The sequence below is a fragment of the Bufo bufo genome, chromosome 1 (genome assembly GCF_905171765.1).
Source record: "Bufo bufo chromosome 1, aBufBuf1.1, whole genome shotgun sequence".
Taxonomy (NCBI): domain Eukaryota; kingdom Metazoa; phylum Chordata; class Amphibia; order Anura; family Bufonidae; genus Bufo; species Bufo bufo.
The window spans coordinates 230542757-230564310 of record NC_053389.1 but is presented as its reverse complement, the minus strand read 5'-3'; the positions used below and the strand labels follow the sequence as shown (position 1 = coordinate 230564310).

At 44.0% G+C, this 21554-nt stretch overlaps 1 protein-coding gene across 2 annotated transcripts in view; it reads left to right on the top strand.

The window, feature by feature from the left end:
- LOC121004237 (sodium- and chloride-dependent GABA transporter 2-like) overlaps positions 1–3533 on the top strand; it is a 112488-nt gene extending 108955 nt beyond the window's left edge. For both annotated transcript variants that reach the window (XM_040436406.1, XM_040436399.1), the window contains exon 15: positions 2577–3533. In XM_040436406.1, coding sequence (XP_040292340.1) covers positions 2577–2684 — 108 coding nt within the window. In that variant the 3' untranslated portion in view covers positions 2685–3533. The remainder of the gene's footprint in view (positions 1–2576) is intronic.
- The last annotated feature ends 18021 nt before the right edge of the window (positions 3534–21554 follow it).

The window sequence follows — 21554 nt, the reverse complement described above, 5'->3', positions numbered from 1 at the left end:
TGTACATGGTCTAAAGCAGTAAGGGGTTAATGTCAGTATCCTTGATGGTGTAGGGAGGCATCTTTTCATACCTGGTGCCTAGTCCACCTTCCTAAGCTCCAGAAGTGTCTTACAGGATATGAAGGATTTGTACTAATCATAGCATCCTGTTGTTTCCCTGCATGGATGACAGATATCAGAGCAGGGAGGACAAGAGGACCAGGGCTTGCTCTGTGCTTGGGAAAGTGAGTTAGTTAACCACTTCAGCCCCCCTAGCTTAAACACCCTTAATGACCAGACCACTTTTTTTACACTTCTGCACTACACTACTTTCACCATTTATTGCTCGGTCATGCAACTTACCACCCAAATGAATTTTACCTCCTTTTCTTCTCACTAATAGAGCTTTCATTTGGTGGTATTTCATTGCTGCTGACATTTTTACTTTTTTTTGTTATTAATCGAAATTTTATGATTTTTTTGCAAAAAAATGACATTTTTCACTTTCAGTTGTAAATTTTTGCAAAAAAAACGACATCCATATATACATTATTCTCTAAATTTATTGTTCTACATGTCTTTGATAAAAAAAAAAATGTTTGGGTAAAAAAAAAAATGGTTTGGGTAAAAGTTATAGCGTTTACAAACTATGGTACAAAAATGTCAATTTCCGCTTTTTGAAGCAGCTCTGACTTTCTGAGCACCTGTCATGTTTCCTGAGGTTCTACAATGCCCAGACAGTACAAACACCCCACAAATGACCCCATTTTGGGCATAGTGAGTTCATAGAACTTTAAATTTTTTGTCACAAGTTAGCAGAAAATGATGATTTATTATTTTTTTCTTACAAAGTCTCATATTCCACTAACTTGTGACAAAAAAATAAAAATTCCATGAACTCACTATGCCCATCACGAAATACCTTGGGGTGTCTTCTTTACAAAATGGGGTCACTTGTGGGGTAGTTATACTGCCCTGGCATTTTAGGGGCCCAAATGCGTGCGAAGTAGTTTGAAATCAAAATCTGTAAAAAATGGCCGGTGAAATCCGAAAGGTGCTCTTTGGAATGTGGGCCCCTTTGCCCACCTAGGCTGCAAAAAAGTGTCACACATCTGGTATTGCCGTACTCAGGAGAAGTTGGGCAATGTGTTTTGGGGTGTCATTTTACATATACCCATGCTGGGTGAGATAAATATCTCGGCAAAAGACAACTTTTCCCATTTTTTTATACAAAGTTGGCATTTGACCGAAATATTTCTCTCACCCAGCATGGGTATATGTAAAATGACACCCCAAAACACATTCCCCAACTTCTCCTGAGTACGGCGATACCAGATGTGTGACACTTTTTTGCAGCCTAGATGCGCAAAGGGGCCCACATTCCTTTTAGGAGGGCATTTTTAGACATTTGAATCCCAGACTTCTTCTCACGCTTTAGGGCCCCTAAAATGCCAGGGAAGTATAAATACCCCACATGTGACCCCATTTTTGAAAGAAGACACCCCCAGGTATTCAATGAGGGGCATGGCGAGTTCATAGAATTATTTTTTTTTGCCACAAGTTAGCGGAAATTGATTTTATTTTTTTTTTCTCATAAAGTCTCCCTTTCCGCTAACTTGGGACAAAAATTTCAATTTTTCATGGACTCAATATGCCCCTCAGCGAATACCTTGGGGTTTCTACTTTCCGAAATGGGGTCACATGTGGGGTATTTATACTGCCCTGGCATTTTAGGGGCCCTAAAGCGTGAGAAGAAGTCTGGAATATAAATGTCTAAAAATGTTTACGCATTTGGATTCCGTGAGGGGTATGGTGAGTTCATGTGAGATTTTATTTTTTGACACAAGTTAGTGGAATATGAGACTTTGTAAGAAAAAAAAAAAAATTTCCGCTAACTTGGGCCAAAAAAATGTCTGAATGGAGCCTTACAGGGGGGTGATCAATGACAGGGGAATGATCAATGACAGAGGGGTGATCAGGGAGTCTATATGGGGTGATCAGGGGTGAATAAGGGGTTAATAAGTGACGGGGGGGGGGGGAGTAGTGTAGTGTGGTGCTTGGTGCTACTTTTTACTGAGCTGCCTGTGTCCTCTGGTGGTCGATCCAAACAAAAGGGACCACCAGAGGACCAGGTAGCAGGTATATTAGACTGTTATCAAAACAGCGTCTAATATACCTGTTAGGGGTTAAAAAAATCGCATCTCCAGCCTGCCAGCGAACGATCGCCGCTGGCAGGCTGGAGATCCACTCGCTTACCTTCCGATCCTGTGAACGCGCGCGCCTGTGTGCGCGCGTTCACAGGAAATCTCGCCTCTCGCGAGATGACGCGTATATGCGTCCACCCAGAATAGCAGGGCCGCCGCCAGGACGCAATCCTGCGTACGGCGGTCCTGAGGCGGTTAATCTAGGAGGGGAAAGCTCTTTCAGCAGGAACAAACACAATTTGAGCAGTAATTATTATTGTTGGTAAAAATTTAAGTAGCCACCTACTAGTTGGGTGATCCTACCCCTAGACTTTCCTTTTTGCCTTCAATTGAATTGACTCTTTCATGTGACTTATCAGCAGATACTGCATCTTTCATGTTGTTATTTTACAGAGATTTCGGCAGCTGACATGCCCAGACCCATATCTGCCTCAGAAACCTTTACGAGAGCACCAGACACAACCGATGACTGTATCAAAACTAGATGAATCACAGTGTTAGGACATACAGCTATGTGATTTACACCGTCGGACCCAAGTCTGGAGTGAAACCATTGTAAATACATAGAGAACCCATGATGGTATCAAATGCATGTATGACCTTATTAACGTTCAGATCTGAAAGATATTTTCAGAGTGTGGAGAAAACCCATGAGACAATGCTATTCCGTTCATTTAAGTCCTTTTTTTTTTGTGACTTGCCACATTTTCTCTCAGCGAATCTGGTGATAAAACCAATGGAAACTCTATGAGTAGAGTATAATAGTATAAGATTTGATGAAAACAGAAGAAACGGCATCTTAACTGCATTGGTGAGGAGTCCATGTGCTGTGATCTCCATTAAAATTCTATACAAAATGTTTTCAGCGCTGAGTAAACATCTGGTGATGTGCCGTTTCGGACATTGGTAAAAGTCTTATTTCACTGAATCCCAACAGTATTATTCTCAAATTTCCGTTTTCATGTCAGAACCTTGAGAAGACCAACCATGATGTAGATTTTTGTTCATGAATTTTAATTTCTCTTATATCCTTAGTTACATTGCTATGTTCTTTGAGAAGATCATCCCACAAAAAAAAAAGCACAACTCAAAAATTCTACATGGTGTATCAGTGAACAGTGGGAGGAAAGTGGCATAGATTTAGTTGTGCAGACGTTTACGTCAATGCAAACTTTCTATATTGAGATTTCGTTTTGCAGATGCGACATAAGACCTTTTCCCTGGCTTTTCTATGTGAAGATCGTTGTTCGAAAGATCATCTCAGAGGCCCTGGTTACTGGGTGTTGTCCTGACCTTCCAATGGATCATATGTGAAATGAATTATTATGGAAAAAGTGCAATTCTTGAAATACGGTCATAATACAAAATGTATGACACTTAACAGTGCCAATATAATAAAGTAGTCCTAACACCTATGAGACTTGTGGTTGGTTTGCAAAATAAATAAAAAAATGAAAAGTAATTTTGGATGTGGAAGTTATGCTAACAGGTTCATTTGGCCATAGATATCTGTAGACTCTACAGGGGCTGAAAATATCATAGACGAGCATTTTACGCCATTCTATGATTTTTCTCACCCTGCTGGAGGATGCGCCTAATTTGACGAGGTGCATGCCTCATCATAAATTAGGCGCATCCTCCAGCAGTCTGTGTGCCTAAACTGAAATCTGTGTCAGCGCTGGCATTTTTTACGCCAGACCACTGGGGGCAATGATAAATCAGTCTTTCCTGACTAATTGAACAGACTTTATTTAAGGTGGGATAAGTGGCTGGCTGGCAGCACTGGTGTCACTTATGTTGTGCAATTTCATTGGACTGAACAGGTTGAAATCCACCCTTTCCAGTCCCTGTTTCTCTACTGTCTATTAGACTGCATGTAATGGACTATTAATTATTCCTATACTGAGTTGCCAACCTGAATTTTTATTCATTCTGGACAATTTACCCATAAATCAGACAACCACTATTTTTAGGAACAAAACCTATAATATTACCAGCATATAATCATAACTGTAAAATGGTGATAATTACAATCACAGTGCTCTGTTCAAGAACCATCAACCTCAAATAAATCATGGACACTATTTATTTTCATGGACACTGGAAAAAAGGACCCTATTTTCATGGATTGTCCAAGAATTTCTAGATGGTTTGTAACCCTGTTTCCATACAAGGTTTACAACTATTGGTGGGTTGGCAGACCAGTATGACATTTTCTGGAGAGTCATGAAGGAGGTGCTTCATGACTGGCTGTCATCAAATTGCCAAGATCAACAATTAACAAAACACAAAGTAAATGAACAAAAGTGAAAACTAAATCAAATCAATATTTGGGGTGACCACCTTTTGCCTTCAAAATAGCATCAATTCTAGGTACACTTGCACAAGGTCATGGATTTTGTAGAACTGGTTTTAAACTTCCAGAATGGATGGGGTTACATGCACTGCTGCAACCAGTGACTGTCTGCAGTGGTATTGTGTCCTCCAAGCGGCACATGAGCCCTGTAATATGCTACTGTTGTCTCCCCATGTTTCTTAGCTTTTTTTTATCCTCATCAGATGCAGTGTGTACAGATATATAATATATACTATGATCAGTACACTGCTATCTATTTGTACACACTGCGTCTATTATACCTCATACCTCACATACCAGTACACTGCTGTGTATACTATATATCTGTACACACTGCATCTATAACTTATAATATATGCAGTATGTATGTATATATATATATATATATATATATATATATATACCGCAGAGTACAGATGTGAAAGGTACAAGGTACAAGGTACCAGAGTACTGATATGTGAGGTAAGCAGTATAATAGATGCAGTGGCTACAGATATATAGGCAGGGGTGTAGCTAAAGGCTCATGGGCCCTGGTGCAAGAGTTCAGCTTGGACCCCTCTTCCCTCAGTGCTTTGTGGCCAGGGGTAGAGATACACTTAGCCTTTGTATTGCCTGAGGCAAAAATTGAAACAACACTCCCTCTCCATCCCCGCACGCACGCAACATTCTTGACCTAACCCCTTTCCTCCAGCCAGAGGTGTAACTTGACCAGCATGCACTTTCTATAATACCAGTGTCTTCTAATGCCGCACAAGGGTCTTTGGGCCCCCTCAGACTTCTGGGCCAGGTAACGACTGTTACCTCTGCACCTCCTATAGCTACGCCCCTGTATATAGTATATACAGCAGAGTACTGTTATGCGAGGTATGAGGTATAAATTACACCTTGTACCTCACATAGTACACTGCTGTAGATACTATATATCTGTACACACTGCATCTATTATACTGCTTACCTCACATATCAGTACTCTGATGTATATACTATATACCTGTACAGACTGCATCTATATACATCATACTTCACATATCAGTACACTGCTAGATATACTATATATGTGTACCCCCAGCAACTATTATACTATTAGACCATATAATATATTCAGTGTGTGTGAATATGATATATATATATATATACAGTACAGACCAAAAGTTTGGACACACCTTCTCATTCAAAGAGTTTTCTTTATTTTCATGACTATGAAAATTGTAGATTCACACTGAAGGCATCAAAACTATGAATTAACACATGTGGAATTATATACATAACAAACAAGTGTGAAACAACTGAAAATATGTCATATTCTAGGTTCTTCAAAGTAGCCACCTTTTGCTTTGATTACTGCTTTGCACACTCTTGGCATTCTCTTGATGAGCTTCAAGAGGTAGTCCCCTGAAATGGTTTTCACTTCACAGGTGTGCCCTGTCAGGTTTAATAAGTGGGATTTCTTGCCTTATAAATGGGGTTGGTACCATCAGTTGCGTTGAGGAGAAGTCAGGTGGATACACAGCTGATAGTCCTACTAAATAGACTGTTAGAATTTGTATTATGGCAAGAAAAAAGCAGCTAAGTAAAGAAAAACGAGTGGCCATCATTACTTTAAGAAATGAAGTTCAGTCAGTCAGCCGAAAAATTGGGAAAACTTTGAAAGTAAGGGCTATTTGACCATGAAGGAGAGTGATGGGGTGCTGCGCCAGATGACCTGGCCTCCACAGTCACCGGACCTGAACAGAATCGAGATGGTTTGGGGTGAGCTGGACCGCAGAGTGAAGGCAAAAGGGCCAACAAGTGCTAAGCATCTCTGGGAACTACTTCAAGACTGTTGGAAGACCATTTAAGGGGACTAACTCTTGAAGCTCATCAAGAGAATGCCAAGAGTGTGCAAAGCAGTAATCAAAGCAAAAGGTGGCTACTTTGAAGAACCTAGAATATGACATATTTTCAGTTGTTTCACACTTGTTTGTTATGTATATAATTCCACATGTGTTAATTCATAGTTTTGATGCCTTCATAGACATGAAAATTAAGAAAATTCTTTGAATGAGAAGGTGTGTCCAAACTTTTGGTCTGTACTGTATATATATATATATATATATATATAACGTGTATATATAGTATATACAGCAGTGGACTGATATGTGAGTTATGAGGTATAATAGAGACTGTGTACAGGTATATAGTATATACAGCAATGTACTGATATGTGAGGTACAAGGTATAATAGATACAGTATGTACAGATATATGTGGTCAGTTATACATTATGGTCACTGTGTGAGGGTTGTAGTTGTCTGCATTACTATATGTCAGTGAGATATGAGGTACTTAATTATAATGTATAATCTGGTATTTTCCCCTCACCCATGACGGCACCCTATGCGACCTCCCATCTGGACCTCCCATCTGGACAGGAAACTTGAGAAGATAAAAAGAACACGCCCCCACCAAGCACCAGTTCAGGTTTCCTGTCCTCCGGATGGGAGAACCTGAGAAGCAGGGCAGCGGAGATCCGCTGCCGAAGGAACATGCCTACATTCTCTAAGGCGGCTGATTTTTTAACGGATGCTTCTACCGATGTTATTCGTTTCGCTGCCAAATCCTCGGCCATGACTAATGCCGCTAGAAGAGCCATTAGGCTTAAGTCATGGAAAGGGGATCAAGGTTCTAAAGCCAGACTCTGCGCCCTTCCATGTGAAGGGAACAGACTTTTTGGATCTTGTCTGGATGAAATACAGGGAGTGCAGAATTATTAGGCAAGTTGTATTTTTGAGGATTAATTTTATTATTGAACAACAACCATGTTCTCAATGAACCCAAAAAACTCATTAATATCAAAGCTGAATATTTTTGGAAGTAGTTTTTAGTTTGTTTTTAGTTTTAGCTATTTTAGGGGGATATCTGTGTGTGCAGGTGACTATTACTGTGCATAATTATTAGGCAACTTAACAAAAAACAAATATATACCCATTTAAATTATTTATTTTTACCAGTGAAACCAATATAACATCTCAACATTCACAAATATACATTTCTGACATTCAAAAACAAAACAAAAACAAATCAGTGACCAATATAGCCACCTTTCTTTGCAAGGACACTCAAAAGCCTGCCATCCATGGATTCTGTCAGTGTTTTGATCTGTTCACCATCAACATTGCATGCAGCAGCAACCACAGCCTCCCAGACACTGTTCAGAGAGGTGTACTGTTTTCCCTCCTTGTAAATCTCACATTTGATGATGGACCACAGGTTCTCAATGGGGTTCAGATCAGGTGAACAAGGAGGCCATGTCATTAGATTTTCTTCTTTTATACCCTTTCTTGCCAGCCACGCTGTGGAGTACTTGGACGCGTGTGATGGAGCATTGTCCTGCATGAAAATCATGTTTTTCTTGAAGGATGCAGACTTCTTCCTGTACCACTGCTTGAAGAAGGTGTCTTCCAGAAACTGGCAGTAGGACTGGGAGTTGAGCTTGACTCCATCCTCAACCCGAAAAGGCCCCACAAGCTCATCTTTGATGATACCAGCCCAAACCAGTACTCCACCTCCACCTCGCTGGCGTCTGAGTCGGACTGGAGCTCTCTGCCCTTTACCAATCCAGCCAGGGGCCCATCCATCTGGCCCATCAAGACTCACTCTCATTTCATCAGTCCATAAAACCTTAGAAAAATCAGTCTTGAGATATTTCTTGGCCCAGTCTTGACGTTTCAGCTTGTGTGTCTTGTTCAGTGGTGGTCGTCTTTCAGCCTTTCTTACCTTGGCCATATCTCTGAGTATTGCACACCTTGTGATTTTTGGCACTCCAGTGATGTTGCAGCTCTGAAATATGGCCAAACTGGTGGCAAGTGGCATCTTGGCAGCTGCACGCTTGACTTTTCTCAGTTCATGGGCAGTTATTTTGCGCCTTGGTTTTTCCACACGCTTCTTGCGACCCTGTTGACTATTTTGAATGAAACGCTTGATTGTTCGATGATCACGCTTCAGAAGCTTTGCAATTTTAAGAGTGCTGCATCCCTCTGCAAGATATCTCACTATTTTTGACTTTTCTGAGCCTGTCAAGTCCTTCTTTTGACCCATTTTGCCAAAGGAAAGGAAGTTGCCTAATAATTATGCACACCTGATATAGGGTGTTGATGTCATTAGACCACACCCCTTCTCATTACAGAGATGCACATCACCTAATATGCTTAATTGGTAGTAGGCTTTCGAGCCTATACAGCTTGGAGTAAGACAACATGCATAAAGAGGATGATGTGGTCAAAATACTCATTTGCCTAATAATTCTGCACTCCCTGTATTGGAGAAAGCTTCAGACAAGAAGAAGGGATTTTCTACACCTCAGAGGAATCCCTTTTTTCGTAAACCCCAGCAGAGTTTTAGAAAACAGAGGGGCAAACCGTATGATAAAAAGGAAAGAGGCAGGTTTCAAAAAAGATCAGGTGGATTCCTCTTTAAAGGGTTTCTGTCACCCCGCAAAACTCATTTTTTTTTTTTTGGATAGTTAGATTCCTCATAGTGCGATATAGGAGAATATAATGCTCTTACTTACTTTCATGCGGCCGATTCTTTATAAAACGAACTTTTATAATATGTAAATGAGGGCTCTACCAGCAAGTAGGGCGTCTACTTGCTGGTAGCTGCTGCAGAAATCCGCCCCCTCGCCGTGTTGATTGACAGGGCCAGCCGTGATCTCCTCCTCCGGCCGGCCCTGTCAGTAATTCAAAAATCGCGTGCCTCGCGTCATTCGGCGCAGGCGCTCTGAGATGAGGAGGCTCGTATCCTCAGCACTCCCTCAGTGCGCCTGCGCCGATGACGTCTTCTCTTTAGGTGATGTCATCGGCGCAGGCGCACTGAGGGAGTGCTGAGGATACGAGCCTCCTCATCTCAGAGCGCCTGCGCCGAATGACGCGAGGCGCGCGATTTTTGAATTACTGACAGGGCCGGCCGGAGAAGGAGATCACGGCTGGCCCTGTCAATCAACACGGCGAGGGGGCGGATTTCTGCAGCAGCTACCAGCAAGTAGACGCCCTACTTGCTGGTAGAGCCCTCATTTACTTATTATAAAAGTTCGTTTTATAAGGAATCGGCCGCATGAAAGTAAGTAAGAGCATTATATTCTCCTATATCGCACTATGAGGAATCTAACTATCCAAAAAAAAAAAAATGAGTTTTGCGGGGTGACAGAAACCCTTTAAGACACAGGATAACACGCCAAAAGGGAAACAACAATGACGCCAGACTCCAGGTTGGGGGAAGGTTGGCTTACTTTTTCCCGGCTTGGACAGGGATTACCCAGAACAAGTGGGTCCTGGGGGGATAAGGAAGGGATTCCGGTTGGAGTTCCGGTATTATCCTCAAGACTCTTTCACCTGCACTCCCCTTCCCAGAGACTACCAAAAGTCCAAGGTGTTAGAATCGGAAGTCCGTTTACTACTAGACAAAAGAGTAGTCTGCCAGGTACCCAAGAGGGAGGAAGGCAAGGGGTTTTACTCCCCTCTATTTTTGGTCAAAAAACCAAACGGATCCTTTCGCATGATATTGAACTTAAAAAAGCTCAACAAGTTCTTAAAATACAAAAGGTTTCGTATGGAGACAATAAAAAATACCCTAGATCTATTGTTCAAGGACTGCTGGTTGGCGAGCATAGATCTAGAAGATGCTTATTACCACATCCCAATTCATGCTTCCTTCCAAAAAAATTTGAGAACAGCAGTCTACTTGCATGGTCAGCTTCTGCATTTACAATACAGGGCACTCCCCTTCGGGGTATCACAGGCCCCGAGAATTTTCACAAAAGTGGTGGCGGAGATGGTGGCCTTCCTCCGACTGTCCAGGGTGGTGTTGATACCTTATCTGGATGACTTTTTGTTCATTGCCACACAGAAGACCAATTACTGAAAGATCGAGTTCTGGTATGCTCCCTGTTAACCACTTAAGGACTTAGGGCATACCGGTACGCCCTATTTCCAGAGTCCTTAAGGACTCAGGGCGTATCGGTACGTCCTAAGTTTAAATCGCGATTGCGGCGGGGGTTAATCGCAACAGGATGTCCGCTGAAATCATTCAGCGGGCATCCTGTCACAACGCCCGGGGGGGTCCCGTGACCGCCCCATGTCGGCGATCGCCGCAAACCGCAGGTCAATTGAGACCTGTGGTTTGCAGCTTTTACCTTATCCGGCGGTTGCCAAAAAACGTCATTTTCCCCAAATAAAGTTGAAAAAATTTGGTAAAAAATAACCAAAAAAAAAAAAGTATACATATTAGGTATCGCCGCGTCCGTATCGACCGGCTCTATAAACATATCACATGACCTAACCCCTCAGATGAACACCGTAAAAAAGAAAAAAAGAAAATGTGCTAAATAAACAATTTTTTTGTCACCTTACATCACAAAAAGTACAACAGCAAGCGATCAAAAAGGCATTTGCCAACCAAAATAGTACCAATCTAACCGTCACCTCATCCCGCAAAAAATGAGCCCCTACCTGAGACAATCGCCCAAAAAATAAAAAAACTATGGCTCAGAATAAGGAGACGCTAAATCATCATTTTTTTGTTTCAAAAATGATATTATTGTGTAAAACTTACATAAATAAAAAAAAGTATACATATTAGGTATCGCCACGTCCGTATCGACCGGCTCTATAAAAATATCACATGACCTAACCCCTCAGATAAACACCGTAAAAAATAAAAAATAAAAACTGTGCTAAATAAACAATTTTTTGTTGCCTTACATCACACAAAGTGTAATAGCAAGCGATCAAAAAGTAATATGCACCCCAAAATAGTGCCAATCAAACCGTCATCTCATCCCACAGAAAATGAGACCCTACCTAAGATAATCGCCCAAAAACTGAAAAAACTATGGCTCTCAGAATATGGAGACACTAAAACATGATTTTTCTTTTTGTTTCAGAAATGATATTATTGTGTAAAACTTACATAAATAAAAAAAAGTATACATATTAGGTATGTATCGACCGGCTCTATAAAAATATCACATGACCTAACCCCTCAGATGAACAACGTAAAAAATAAAAACTGTGCTAAATAAACCATTTTTTGTCACCTTACATCACAAAAAGTTTAAAGGGTTTCTATCACTTCGTATCACATATTTAGGTGTCAGACACTAGCGATCCGCTAGTGTCTGCTCTAACAAACCATCCTAACATAATAGGTTTTGGGGCAGCCGTTTCGCTAAAATAAGAACTTATATCTATATGCTAATGAGCCTCTAGGTGCTATGGGGGCGTCATTAGCACCTAGAGGCTCCGTCTACCTTCATAAACTGTCGCCGCCCAGCGCGTCCCTCCAGCCCGCCCATCTCCTGCTGAATGCGATCCTCTCCGTGCGCGTCTCTGTTCGGCGCATGCGCAGTGAATGTCTGACCGCTTCCCTGCACAGACATCTCCACTGCGCCTGTTCCTCGGAGCACTATAATGTCATCGGCGCAGGCCCAGTGGAGATGTCTGTGCAGGGAAGCGGTCAGACATTCACTGCGCATGCGCCGAACAGAGACGCTCACGGAGGGGATCGCATTCAGCAGGAGATGGGCGGGCTGGAGGGACGCGCTGGGCGGCGACAGTTTATGAAGGTAGACGGAGCCTCTAGGTGCTAATGACGCCCCCATAGCACTTAGAGGCTCATTAGCATATAGATATAAGTTCTTATTTTAGCGAAACGGCTGCCCCAAGGATGGTTTGTTAGAGCAGACACTAGCAGATCGCTAGTGTCTGACACCTAAATATGTGATACGAAGTGATAGAAACCCTTTAATAGCAAGCGATCAAAAAGTCATATGCACCCCAAAATAGTGCCAATAGAACCGTCATCTCATCCCGCAAAAATCATACCCTACCCAAAGTAATCGCCCAAAAACTGAAAAAATTATGGCTCTCAGATAGAGTTGAGCGAACACCTGGATGTTCGGGTTCGAGAAGTTCGGCCGAACTTCCCGGAAATGTTCGGGTTCGGGATCCGAACCCGACCCGAACTTCGTCCCGAACCCCATTGAAGTCAATGGGGACCCAAACTTTTCGGCACTAAAAAGGCTGTAAAACAGCCCAGGAAAGAGCTAGAGGGCTGCAAAAGGCAGCAACATGTAGGTAAATCCCCTGCAAACAAATGTGGATAGGGAAATGAATTAAAATAAAAATAAAAAAAATAAAAATTAACCAATATCAATTGGACAGAGGTCCCATAGCAGAGAATCTGGCTTCACGTCAGCAGAGAATCAGTCTCTTCATGCCATAGCAAAGAATCTGGCTTCATGTCAGCAGAGAATCAGTCTCTTCATGCCATAGCAGAGAATCTGGCTTCATGTCAGCACAGAATCAGTCTTCATGTCATAGCAGAGAATCAGGCTTCACGTCACCCACCACTGGAACAGGCCACTGTCACATATTTAGGCCCCGGCACCCAGACAGAGGTGAGAGGTCCCGTAACAGAGAATCTGGCCTTATGTCAGCACAGAATCTGTCTTCATGTCATAGCAGAGAATCAGGCTTCACGTCACCCACCACTGGAACAGGCCACTGTCACACATTTAGGCCCAGGCACCCAGGCAGAGGAGAGCGGTCCCGTAACAGAGAATCTGGCCTTATGTCAGCGCAGAATCTGTATTCATGTCATAGCAGAGAATCAGGCTTCACGTCACCCACCACTGGAACAGGCCACTGTCACACATTTAGGCCCCGGCACCCAGACAGAGGAGAGCGGTCCCGTAACAGAGAATCTGGCCTTATGTCAGCGCAGAATCTGTCTTCATGTCATAGCAGAGAATCAGGCTTCACGTCACCCACCACTGGAACAGGCCACTGTCACACATTTAGGCCCAGGCACCCAGGCAGAGGAGAGAGGTCCCGTAACAGAGAATCTGGCCTTATGTCAGCACAGAATCTGTCTTCATGTCATAGCAGAGAATCAGGCTTCACGTCACCCACCACTGGAACGGGCCACTGTCACACATTTAGGCCCCGGCACCCAGACAGAGGAGAGCGGTCCCGTAACAGAGAATCTGGCCTTATGTCAGCGCAGAATCTGTCTTCATGTCATAGCAGAGAATCAGGCTTCACGTCACCCACCACTGGAACAGGCCACTGTCACACATTTAGGCCCAGGCACCCAGGCAGAGGAGAGAGGTCCCGTAACAGAGAATCTGGCCTTATGTCAGCACAGAATCTGTCTTCATGTCATAGCAGAGAATCAGGCTTCACGTCACCCACCACTGGAACAGGCCACTGTCACACATTTAGGCCCCGGCACCCAGACAGAGGAGAGCGGTCCCGTAACAGAGAATCTGGCCTTATGTCAGCGCAGAATCTGTCTTCATGTCATAGCAGAGAATCAGGCTTCACGTCACCCACCACTGGAACAGGCCACTGTCACACATTTAGGCCCAGGCACCCAGGCAGAGGAGAAAGAGAGGTCCCGTAACAGAGAATCTGGCCTTATGTCAGCGCAGAATCTGTATTCATGTCATAGCAGAGAATCAGGCTTCACGTCACCCACCACTGGAACAGGCCACTGTCACACATTTAGGCCCCGGCACCCAGACAGAGGAGAGCGGTCCCGTAACAGAGAATCTGGCCTTATGTCAGCGCAGAATCTGTCTTCATGTCATAGCAGAGAATCAGGCTTCACGTCAGCCACCACTGGAACAGGCCACTGTCACACATTTAGGCCCAGGCACCCAGGCAGAGGAGAGCGGTCCCGTAACAGAGAATCTGGCCTTATGTCAGCGCAGAATCTGTATTCATGTCATAGCAGAGAATCAGGCTTCACGTCACCCACCACTGGAACAGGCCACTGTCACACATTTAGGCCCCGGCACCCAGACAGAGGAGAGGTTCATTCAACTTTGGGTTGCCCCGCAATATAATGGTAAAATGAAATTAAAAATAGTATTGAATGAGGAAGTGCCCTGGAGTAGAATAATATATTGTTAAGGGGAGGTAGTTAATATCTAATCTGCACAAGGGATGGACAGGTCCTGTGGGATCCATGCCTGGTTCATTTTTATGAACGTCAGCTTGTCCACATTGGCTGTAGACAGGCGGCTGCGTTTGTCTGTAATGACGCCCCCTGCCGTGCTGAATACACGTTCAGACAAAACGCTGGCCGCCGGGCAGGCCAGCACCTCCAAGGCATAAAAGGCTAGCTCTGGCCACGTGGACAATTTGGAGACCCAGAAGTTGAATGGGGCCGAACCATCAGTCAGTACGTGGAGGGGTGTGCACAGGTACTGTTCCACCATGTTAGTGAAATGTTGCCTCCTGCTAACACGTTCCGTATCAGGTGGTGGTGCACTTAGCTGTGGCGTGTTGACAAAACTTTTCCACATCTCTGCCATGCTAACCCTGCCCTCAGAGGAGCTGGGCGTGACACAGCTGCGTTGGCGACCTCTTGCTCCTCCTCTGCCCTCGCCTTGGGCTTCCACTGGTTCCCCTGTGACATTTGGGAATGCTCTTAGTAGCGCGTCTACCAACGTGCGCTTGTACTCGCGCATCTTCCTATCACGCTCCAGTGTAGGAAGTAAGGTGGGCACATTGTCTTTGTACCGGGGATCCAGCAGGGTGGCAACCCAGTAGTCTGCACACGTTAAAATGTGGGCAACTCTGCTGTCGTTGCGCAGGCACTGCAGCATGTAGTCGCTCATGTGTGCCAGGCTGCCCAGAGGTAAGGACAAGCTGTCCTCTGTGGGAGGCGTATCGTCATCGTCCTGTGTTTCCCCCCAGCCACGCACCAGTGATGGGCCCGAGCTGCTTTGGGTGCCACCCCGCTGTGAACATGCTTTATCCTCATCCTCCTCCACCTCCTCCTCATCCTCGTCCTCCTCGTCCTCCAGTAGTGGGCCCTGTCTGGCCACATTTGTACCTGGCCTCTGGTGTTGCAAAAAACCTCCCTCTGAGTCACTTCGAAGAGACTGGCCTGAAAGTGCTAAAAATGACCCCTCTTCCTCCTCTTCCTCCTGGGCCACCTCCTCTTCCATCATCGCCCTAAGTGTTTTCTCAAGGAGACATAGAAGTGGTATTGTAACGCTGATAACGGCGTCATCGCCACTGGCCATGTTGGTGGAGTACTCGAAACAGCGCAACAGGGCACACAGGTCTTGCATGGAGGCCCAGTCATTGGTGGTGAAGTGGGTCTGATCCGCAGTGCGACTGACCCGTCCGTGCTGCAGCTGAAACTCCACTATGGCCTGCTGCTGCTCGCACAGTCTGTCCAGCATATGCAAGGTGGAGTTCCACCTGGTGGGCACGTCGCATATGAGGCGGTGAGCGGGAAGGCCAAAGTTACGCTGTAGCGCAGACAGGCGAGCAGCGGCAGGGTGTGAACGCCGGTAGCGCGAACAGACGGCCCGCACTTTATGCAGCAGCTCTGACATGTCGGGGTAGTTGCGAATGAACTTCTGCACCACCAAATTCAGCACATGCGCCAGGCAAGGGATGTGCGTCAAACCGGCTAGTCCCAGAGCTGCAACGAGATTTCGCCCATTATCGCACACCACCAGGCCGGGCTTGAGGCTCACCGGCAGCAACCACTCGTCGGTCTGTTGTTCTATACCCCGCCACAACTCCTGTGCGGTGTGGGGCCTGTCCCCCAAACATATGAGTTTCAGAATGGCCTGCTGACGTTTACCCCGTGCTGTGCTGAAGTTGGTGGTGAAGGTGTGTGGCTGACTGGATGAGCAGGTGGAAGAAGAGGAGCAGGAAGCTGAGTAGGAGGAGGAGGAGACAGGAGGCAAAGAATGTTGCCCTGCGATCCTTGGCGGCGGAAGGACGTGCGCCAAATAGCTCTCCGCCTGGGGCCCAGCCGCCACTACATTTACCCAGTGTGCAGTTAGGGAGATATAGCGTCCCTGGCCGTGCTTACTGGTCCACGTATCTGTGGTTAGGTGGACCTTGCCACAGATGGCGTTGCGCAGTGCACACTTGATTTTATCGGACACTTGTTTGTGCAGGGAAGGCACGGCTCTCTTAGAGAAGTAGTGGCGGCTGGGAACAACATACTGTGGGACAGCAAGTGACATGAGCTGTTTGAAGCTGTGTGTGTCCACCAGCCTAAATGACAGCATTTCATAGGCCAGTAGTTTAGAAATGCTGGCATTCAGGGCCAGGGATCGAGGGTGGCTAGGTGAGAATTTACGCTTTCTCTCAAATGTTTGTGAGATTGAGAGCTGAACGCTGCCGTGTGACATGGTTGAGATGCTTGGTGACGCAGGTGGTGGTGTTGGTGGTACATCCCATGTTTGCTGGGCGGCAGGTGCCAACGTTCCTCCAGAGGCGGAGGAAGAGGCCGAGGTGGCGGCAGCAGCAGCAGAAGAGGCCGAGGCGGCGGCAGCAGCAGAAGAGGCCGAGGCCGCAGCAGCAGAAGAGGTAGCAGGGGGAGCCTGAGTGACTTCCTTGTTTTTAAGGTGTTTACTCCACTGCAGTTCATGCTTTGCATGCAGGTGCCTGGTCATGCAGGTTGTGCTAAGGTTCAGAACGTTAATGCTTCGCTTCAGGCTCTGATGGCACAGCGTGCAAACCACTCGGGTCTTGTCGTCAGCACATTGTTTGAAGAAGTGCCATGCCAGGGAACTCCTTGAAGCTGCCTTTGGGGTGCTCGGTCCCAGATGGCGGCGGTCAGTATCAGGCGGAGTCTCTTGGCTGCGGGTGTTCTGATTTTGCCCACTGCTCCCTCTTTTGCTACGCTGTTGGCTCGGTCTCACCACTGCCTCTTCCTCCGAACTGTGAAAGTCAGTGGCACGACCTTCATTCCATGTGGGGTCTAGGACCTCATCGTCCCCTGCATCGTTTTCCACCCAGTCTTGATCCCTGACCTCCTGTTCAGTCTGCACACTGCAGAAAGACACAGCAGTTGGCACCTGTGTTTCGTCATCATCAGAGACGTGCTGAGGTGGTATTCCCATGTCCTCATCATCAGGAAAAATAAGTGGTTGTGCGTTAGTGCATTCTATCTCTTCCACCCCTGGGGAAGGGCTAGGTGGATGCCCTTGGGAAACCCTGGCAGCAGAGTCTTCAAACAGCATAAGAGACTGCTGCATAACTTGAGGCTCAGACAGTTTTCCTGATATGCATGGGGGTGATGTTACAGACCGATGGGCTTGGTTTTCATGCGCCATCTGTGCGCTTTCTGCAGAAGACTGGGTGGGAGATAATGTGAACGTGCTGGATCCACTGTAGGCCACCCAATTGACTAATGCCTGTACCTGCTCAGGCCTTACCATCCTTAGAACGGCATTGGGCCCCACCAAATATCGCTGTAAATTCTGCTGGCTACTGGGACCTGAGGTAGTTGGTTCACTAGGACGTGTGGCTGTGGCAGAACGGCCACGTCCTCTCCCAGCACCAGAGGGTCCACTAACACCACCACGACCATGTCCACGTCCGCGTCCGCGTCCCTTATTAGATGTTTTCCTCATTGTTCCCGTTCACCACAATTTTGAGAATGGCAAATTTGGAAATGCTTTTTCAACCCAGAACAAAAAGTCTGCTTTTACGGTCACTACAAATAACTTGACCAGCTAAAACTGTGCATATTTGGTTGAATAGAGATGTGAGACCTGTTTTTTTTTTGCGCTGTGTGACAGTTATAGGTTTAATCACAGAATGACACTTCTATCAGCACGCTAGCGTGTGTCTTAGGTTTTTCTGAATCACACTATCAATACCTTCAATGTAAGATTTTCTTTTTGGGATAGATTTCAAGTAGGCCTCAAATACCACAAACTAGTTATTTTCAGAATGGCAAATTTGGGAATGCTTTTTCAACCCAGAACAAAAAGTCTGATTTTACGGTCACGACAAATAACTTGACCAGCTAAAACTGTGCAGATTTGGTTGAATAGAGATGTGAGACCTGTTTTTTTTTGCGCTGTGTGACAGTTATAGGTTTAATCACAGAATGACACTTCTATCAGCACGCTAGCGTGTGTCTTAGGTTTTTCTGAATCACACTATCAATACCTTAAATGTAAGATTTTCTTTTTGGGATAGATTTCAAGTAGGCCTCAAATACCACAAACTAGTTATTTTCAGAATGGCAAATTTGGGAATGCTTTTTCAACCCAGAACAAAAAGTCTGCTTTTACGGTCACTACAAATAACTTGACCAGCTAAAACTGTGCAGATTTGGTTGAATAGAGATGTGAGACCTGTTTTTTTTTGCGCTGTGTGACAGTTATAGGTTTAATCACAGAATGACACTTCTATCAGCACGCTAGCGTGTGTCTTAGGTTTTTCTGAATGACACTATCAATACCTTCAATGTAAGATTTTCTTTTTGGGATAGATTTCAAGTAGGCCTCAAATACCACAAACTAGTTATTTTGAGAATGGCAAATTTGGGAATGCTTTTTTAACCCAGAACAAAAAGTCTGCTTTTACGGTCACTACAAATAACTTGACCAGCTAAAACTGTGCAGATTTGGTTGAATAGAGATGTGAGACCTGTTTTTTTTTGCGCTGTGTGACAGTTATAGGTTTAATCACAGAATGACACTTCTATCAGCACGCTAGCGTGTGTCTTAGGTTTTTCTGAATGACACTATCAATACCTTCAATGTAAGTTTTTCTTTTTGGGATAGATTTCAAGTAGGCCTCAAATACCACAAACTAGTTATGTTCAGAATGGCAAATTTGGGAATGCTTTTTCAACCCAGAACAAAAAGTCTGCTTTTACGGTCACTACAAATAACTTGACCAGCTAAAACTGTGCAGATTTGGTTGAATAGAGATGTGAGACCTGTTTTTTTTTGCGCTGTGTGACAGTTATAGGTTTAATCACAGAATGACACTTCTATCAGCACGCTAGCGTGTGTCTTAGGTTTTTCTGAATCACACTATCAATACCTTCAATGTAAGATTTTCTTTTTGGGATAGATTTCAAGTAGGCCTCAAATACCACAAACTAGTTATTTTGAGAATGGCAAATTTGGGAATGCTTTTTCAACCCAGAACAAAAAGTCTGCTTTTACGGTCACTACAAATAACTTGACCAGCTAAAACTGTGCAGATTTGGTTGAATAGAGATGTGAGACCTGTTTTTTTTTGCGCTGTGTGACAGTTATAGGTTTAATCACAGAATGACACTTCTATCAGCACGCTAGCGTGTGTCTTAGGTTTTTCTGAATGACACTATCAATACCTTCAATGTAAGTTTTTCTTTTTGGGATAGATTTTAAGTAGGCCTCAAATACCACAAACTAGTTATTTTCAGAATGGCAAATTTGGGAATGCTTTTTCAACCCAGAACAAAAAGTCTGCTTTTACGGTTACTACAAATAACTTGACCAGCTAAAACTGTGCAGATTTGGTTGAATAGAGATGTGAGACCTGTTTTTTTTTGCGCTGTGTGACAGTTATAGGTTTAATCACAGAATGACACTTCTATCAGCACGCTAGCGTGTGTCTTAGGTTTTTCTGAATCACACTATCAATACCTTCAATGTAAGATTTTCTTTTTGGGATAGATTTCAAGTAGGCCTCAAATACCACAAACTAGTTATTTTGAGAATGGCAAATTTGGGAATGCTTTTTCAACCCAGAACAAAAAGTCTGCTTTTACGGTCACTACAAATAACTTGACCAGCTAAAACTGTGCAGATTTGGTTGAATAGAGATGTGAGACCTGTTTTTTTTTGCGCTGTGTGACAGTTATAGGTTTAATCACAGAATGACACTTCTATCAGCACGCTAGCGTGTGTCTTAGGTTTTTCTGAATGACACTATCAATACCTTCAATGTAAGATTTTCTTTTTGGGATAGATTTCAAGTAGGCCTCAAATACCACAAACTAGTTATTTTGAGAATGGCAAATTTGGGAATGCTTTTTCAACCCAGAACAAAAAGTCTGCTTTTACGGTCACTACAAATAACTTGACCAGCTAATACTGTGCAGATTTGGTTGAATAGAGATGTGAGACCTGTTTTTTTTTGCGCTGTGTGACAGTTATAGGTTTAATCACAGAATGACACTTCTATCAGCACGCTAGCGTGTGTCTTAGGTTTTTCTGAATCACACTATCAATACCTTCAATGTAAGATTTTCTTTTTGGGATAGATTTCAAGTAGGCCTCAAATACCACAAACTAGTTATTTTGAGAATGGCAAATTTGGGAATGCTTTTTCAACCCAGAACAAAAAGTCTGCTTTTACGGTCACTACAAATAACTTGACCAGCTAAAGCTGTGCAGATTTGGTTGAATAGAGATGTGAGACCTGTTTTTTTTTGCGCTGTGTGACAGTTATAGGTTTAATCACAGAATGACACTTCTATCAGCACGCTAGCGTGTGTCTTAGGTTTTTCTGAATGACACTATCAATACCTTCAATGTAAGATTTTCTTTTTGGGATAGATTTCAAGTAGGCCTCAAATACCACAAACTAGTTATTTTGAGAATGGCAAATTTGGGAATGCTTTTTCAACCCAGAACAAAAAGTCTGCTTTTACGGTCACTACAAATAACTTGACCAGCTAAAACTGTGCAGATTTGGTTGAATAGAGATGTGAGACCTGTTTTTTTTTGCGCTGTGTGACAGTTATAGGTTTAATCACAGAATGACACTTCTATCAGCACGCTAGCGTGTGTCTTAGGTTTTTCTGAATCACACTATCAATACCTTCAATGTAAGTTTTTCTTTTTGGGATAGATTTCAAGTAGGCCTCAAATACCACAAACTAGTTATTTTCAGAATGGCAAATTTGGGAATGCTTTTTCAACCCAGAACAAAAAGTCTGCTTTTACGGTCACTACAAATAACTTGACCAGCTAAAACTGTGCAGATTTGGTTGAATAGAGATGTGAGACCTGTTTTTTTTTGCGCTGTGTGACAGTTATAGGTTTAATCACAGAATGACACTTCTATCAGCACGCTAGCGTGTGTCTTAGGTTTTTCTAACCATATTTCTTTTTATTGAGGTAAGAAAACAAGGCCACATGCCTACACAAGACAACTGTTTCATAACATTAAGAGTCACAATAGTTATCCAGCATACAAGTCATGT